Source organism: Dermacentor variabilis, chromosome 11 (assembly GCF_050947875.1).
Source record: "Dermacentor variabilis isolate Ectoservices chromosome 11, ASM5094787v1, whole genome shotgun sequence".
Classification (NCBI taxonomy): domain Eukaryota; kingdom Metazoa; phylum Arthropoda; class Arachnida; order Ixodida; family Ixodidae; genus Dermacentor; species Dermacentor variabilis.
In genome coordinates this window covers 65,586,398-65,592,397 of record NC_134578.1, presented here as the reverse complement: position 1 = coordinate 65,592,397, position 6,000 = coordinate 65,586,398, and the positions used below count along the sequence as shown (strand labels likewise).

The 6,000-nt window shown below is 46.0% G+C and overlaps 1 protein-coding gene across 1 annotated transcript in view; it reads right to left on the bottom strand.

Moving 5' to 3' along the window:
* Positions 1-928: 928 nt before the first annotated feature.
* LOC142564942 (uncharacterized) overlaps positions 929-6,000 on the bottom strand; it is a 75,902-nt gene continuing 70,830 nt past the window's right edge. Inside the window, exon 10 of the mRNA XM_075676156.1 lies at positions 929-1,038. Within this exon, the coding sequence (XP_075532271.1) occupies positions 964-1,038 (75 nt within the window). The 3' untranslated portion in view covers positions 929-963. The remainder of the gene's footprint in view (positions 1,039-6,000) is intronic.

Below are 6,000 nucleotides of genomic sequence, written 5' to 3'. Positions count from 1 at the left end.
ACGAACCCAACTTGCGTATGCTTTCATCCTCCTGCGTTGTCTTCATCATGCCACGGCATCGCGCACAATAAGATACTTGAAACATAATCTTCATGCGGCACCTTGCACAACACGGAAACTAGCATACCAGACATTTGTTCGTCCACAACTCGAATATGCATCATCCATCTACTCATCTCACCAAATCTATCTAATCAACTTAGAGGAATCTGTGCAAAACCACGCTGCAAGTTTCATCGCTCGAGACTATAACCGTCGCTCCAGTGTGACTAACATGAAGACATCATTATCACTATCATCCTTGCAATCACGTAGGAAGATAGCCACTCTCTGTTTAGCGCATAACATAGTTGACAGCGTGCACTCAAATACCTTGCCACTTTCAAAACCACATCGCATATCTGGCAGGCTTCATAATCAACATAGCTTTACTCGTCTTTTCGGCCGTACCCAAGCCTTTAACACATCTGCGCTTCCACGTGCAATGGTTCAGTGGAATGAGCTCCCTGATGATGTCGTCTGTATTCATGTCCACATGGCATTCAGCAATAATATACTAACCATCAATGACTGTTCTTGCTAACCACATGATCACTTGAAGTCAAGTTTATGGATTTTATAGGGATATCATGTAGGCCCACTCAATTTTGCATGAAACCTACTAAGTATTCTATTGTTACATTGTTGCTCCATATTTACTACATTTTAGCATTGTATAATACCTGGTTCTTGAATTTGTTTTTGTTTGTTTTCCTGTTCTTGTTAAAAAGCATTGTCTACTCCCCCTCATGTAATACTGCTACATGGAGCCTGGGAGGTATTTGTAAATATATAATTTTTTTTTATTGCTGTCTTTGAAACGCAGAGATGCATACGAGCTGCGTATCGAAGACCGTACAAGAATAAATGACGGACTCGTTATTCTCAATCACCGCCCGCGCTGCGGCAAACAGAAGGACGCCTTTATTCCTTTCGCTGGCAATCCGAGGAACGGCTGCGTCCGTGGCAGCACCAGCCGGGTATACGCTTGTCCGGGTGCTGAAGAAGAGAAGCGGTGTGCCTCTGTTCGATTGAGGAGTATTGCAGGTCAGCGGCCGAACGCACAAAGCTTATCACAGACACAAATTAGCTCTCAATATCGTGCTAACCTCTAGAAATTGCCTAAAATTCAGTGAAGATTTTGAGTTAATGCGAGGCAAACGCGTTAGAATTACACGCACCTGTTGGAGGTACCGAATGTATGACTGTAACCGCGATCACCACATTGCAATGTGTTGTTCAGGAGCTTACTCGACACGGGTCCTGCCTCTCCGAGGCGCGAAGTGCGACTGAAGCTGGCCTAGAGCCGATCACCGTCAGTTGCGCTACATTTATACACCTCTATGTCGTGGCCGCCTTTCCACATTCCACACGCGCTCTTTTGTCCGCTTTGACGCTCCAAATGCTTTACGCGTAAACCAGGAAACGACCCCGACGGAATCGCGACACAAGCCCATACCTAGACAACTTAGGCCACTGGGTGCGGGGTAGGAGGCGTGAAGACGGGCGGCATGACGAGAGTAACATTATGAAGCTGAAATGGCGATGACGGAACGAAGACGGCGGTATCACGACCGGAAGGACATGGAAAGCAACATCTCGGAGTCACCGCTTGAGCTCTATTGAGCTTAGCATGTGGCACTGGGAATTCCCTTCTGTTCATGTAGTAATCTCTCGTGATTTCATTATATGTAAGTAATTCGTCCCTGTTCTACTCCTGTATAATATTAAGGTCTTGGTCACGTAGTGCACGGATAGTATGTCCTCGTACAGCTGCTTTAGCCATCTTGTTTAATTTCTTCCGAGATGGATCGAAAGACCCCAAGTGCGCGGGAAACCAACGGATTACGATGCCTTGGCTGTCCAACTCACCTATTAGCTGGGCAGCCCTTTTGGTTACAAAGCCACTGGTAAAGTGTCTAATAGCCATCTTAGAGTCACTGTAAATCCTTGTCCAAGTATTATTCCTTAAAGCCAACGCTATCGCTACTTGTTCCGCGACTGTCGTGTCTTGCGCTTCGGGTGTCCGTAAAATATTTCTCTCGCAATAAAATTATGCATATCGCACGCACTATGAGAATCAGTGTTACGCGAAGCATTTTGCAGATAGCTGGCTCTCCAGCATTGTTTGAAGTTGCCCAAAGCGCTGCCAAATAGATGGACATGTTTGCGTGAGGCGATCACTTTTGCAGGTAGGTCTCTTCGATTTGGCTGCATTTTCATCTGTTAGCAGCTTACAATACGTAGAAAGTGTGCTACGTTGTACCGACTTTCTGATGGTCCAAGTAATCACGCTTTAACATTTGTTCGCCGGAGTGAAAATACCATCGTTGTTTTAACATGCACCACATGACAACCTTAGGTATAAGCACGACGGTATAACACGTAGTAGCTGATGACGTCACAATAGGTGTTATTTTCGCTCACTATCGTTCACTACTTAGGTAGAGCCCCACAATTTCCATGTCGTAAGCTCGCGTCGAACGACCAGCGTAGAAATCATGCCACTGCTGCCATACGATCGTCTTCAACGTGGTCATTGTTGTGCTGTTGTCTTGACACACACGTTCGCTTGGGACTCCCTCCCCCTCCCCACCAAACACACACACACACACACACACACACACACACACACACACACACACACACACACACACACACACACACGCACACGCACACGCACACACACACACACACACACACACACACACACACACACACACACACACACACACACACACACACACAAACACACACACACACACGCACACACAAAACTACTCAATTTACCGAAACACGTCGGTCCACCTGGTATCGCTTTTGGAAAACCCCGAGACACGCTGGGAGCCGGGGTACTTGCAGAATGATTCGCATAACGTCGATTCCCATAGTGTGTGGAATTTGCATAATTTTTCATGCAATGTGTAATATCGTGGAGTCTTTATGCACTAGACAGGTCAGTGAGAAGCTAACTTTCATGGAATCTTTATTGTTTATGCATTTGAGCGTTCGCAAGATAGGCCAGCGTACAAACACCAGTTCAGGCGAGTGCACACTGTGAGACGTTGACATGGCGATGTTACGAGAGTGAGCAAAAATAGAGAGAAAGAGAGATAAAAAATAAATTTTATTATAGTATTCATTCCCTAGTCCAGAGTTCTTGCTTCGAGATGGTCATTGCCAACTAGGTATCTCCCATCTCGTTACGAGTGTGCTGGACAAAGGGCTGTCGACAACAGAGATATGGGTTCGGGGAGTGCGCCGATCACTCAGAGAGGTGGGATGTATGCTGCAGGGTGAATTATATTAAGTGATTGCTGGTACCAGGCTCTTGGGCTGTGAGTCAGTCTCATATGGTGCGCGTGAAACACGGCAAGTACCCGCAGTGAGGGTAAATTGGGAGACCTGGGCCTATAGATGTCCACTAAGCGGACTGTCCATTTCACCGCACCCTGATTGGATAAAGCTCGAAATGCGACTGTGACGACTGCCCGCGCCCTATCAGCCTCCCAATTCTATCCAATTCAAAGGCCCAAATCAAAACTCTGCGTCCTGCCGTTGCTAGGATTTAACTTCCTCTCTCAAGCGCGACAACTGTGATTCTAACTGGTGCAGTGGTTCTCATAAATGCATTACTACTTTTTTCACTTGCATTTGAATAGGGAAGCTGGGGTTGGTCAATAGGTAAGACCTTGTTAATTTTGTATGTACTCATATTTCTATTCTTGCCTGTTAACCGTGCACGTCACGTGCCAAGTGGGCAACTACTTTGGAATGAGACCATCTGCACGAGGCCGAACGCGACGCGTCGCGGACAAGGCTGAAAAAGAAAGAAGCAGACAGACGAATTTATCTAGGCTGCCAGCGAACGGATGCGTCGGGTCACGTATAACGTGTCTGAGCATCTAGTTAGGTGCATGACGTTTACAACCAGACTGCATCGAAACGTGCCATTCCCCTCGAGAGAGAAGAAATGCGCGAAAGCGCTAACAATTCAGCTGCGGCAGTGTCCTCCTCCAAGCTGCGTTATAAGTTTGTGGAACAGAGCATAACGCCACGTGTCTCATTCCAGGCCTCGGCGGTCGCGTTCTAATGCGTTTTTAGATCAGGCCACAAGTGACTTGCTGACCGGTTTTTATAAAACTATGGAGAATGTTTTGAAAAAAGACTAGGAGGGAACATAACGTCACGAAGCTAGCCTCGGCAAACCAACCTGCCCTGACGCCGATTCCCCTCTCCTTCGAAGCCTATGCGCGCGTTAAACCTTGAGAAATGGGTTATCTGTTGTTCGCATACCTTCCAAGAGATTTTTCTGTCTGGTTCGCGGTAGCATTTAGGAATGTGCTTGTCGCTATCGGCCCACGCCGATCCCCCCGCGCTCTTTGTGCTACTCTCCCACATACTTTCCTCCCACAAGGCGTTTGAAGATTATCGCTTGGCCATTGTGTGGTGAGGGCCCATTTCCCGTAAGCCTTTCGTTCACATTAATCTCTATGACATAAGCTCAGAGATCTTGTTGGCGTTGGAATTCCAGCGGAGGTCGGTGGGCCAATAGGCAATGGGGTGCAATGCGGTAAAATGACAAATGAGGCAGCGAAGAGCGACATTGGTTGGGACCTCTTTTGAAGACAAAGAAGCACAGAGCGAAATTTGCTTTGAAGAAAGAGCTAGGAAAAAAAGAAGCAAAAAAAAAAAAAGACACGGGTGGCTAAAGTGCACAAATATCTGCACCTCAAAAGGGCAGACGTGGAGTGGAGGAAAAGGTCATGGAAGTTGGCAACCAAGGACAATGCAATTGAAAGTGTCAATATAGACAACTCAGTGTCATGAAAACAAAAACTGAGAGACACAGAGACAGTAAACTGGGGCCCAATGTGGAAGCAAAAAAAAAAAAAAGAAAATCATGGAGACTTGCAAAGAAGACAAGACGACGCATCTACTTAATTGTGCTAGAGACGCGGACGAAACCCGTACAATCCGTTCCCGACTCTAGCACCGCCAAGTGAATTCGCCGATGTGTCTTCTACCAGCTCAATTCAAGATACGGCAAGAAGGCAACCGGAAGGCCAAAACCTGCACGACAAAACAAAGGACAGTGCCTTGCTTTTGGAGGCATGAGCGGGCTGCCTTAGTACAAAAACATACCGAAGAAAAATATTCTCAACAAGATGAGGCATATGATGAGGCAATAGATGAGGCAACAGTAGAGACAACAGTTGAGGAAGCAGATTAGGCAACAGTTGAGGCAACAAGATGAGGCAGATGAGTCTGCTTCAGAAAAAGTCGGGAAACGACTCGGTTTATTGTAACGTTACGCCAATGTATCCATCAGATAAGAACACAAGGAAACATCCGCCTTTTAGAAAGGCTTGAATTTAAAGCACAGAGGAACATTAGATGAGTAGCAGTCGAAATAAGCAAGATAAGCTTAGAGTATACTGGTCAAGAAAAGCAGATAAAGGATCAGTAGAGCTGGAGTTCTTATAGGAATGGACAATTGTACAATACAGAGGTAGAGTTTCTTATGAAGAGAAGTAAAATGAAGGAGACAATAGCAATATGCTAGATGGTAAGAAATGTGAAAACTGATTAGCTCAGGCGGGCGAGCTGACTGCTTTCCGCCACGGGGTTTCTAAATGTATGTCAATGTAAATCGTCATCGTGAATGTTATCGATTATTTTGCGAGCTGACTGCTTTCCGCCACGGGGTTTCTAAATGTATGTCAATGTAAATCGTCATCGTGAATGTTATCGATTATTTTAATTGCAGCAGCAAGTAGTCCTCGAGTGCAGATGGCACTTCTTCATTTTGAGGATTTGTTGCACTGAAATAAAACACACGAATAAAAAGGGACAAGAAAAAAAAGGTTAGTCAGCACTTCCGATTGCGAGCGTTGGTTTTCGCTGAGGACTGCGTTCTGTAACACCGCTGCTCGGCCAACAAACGCTACTTCCAAGTTA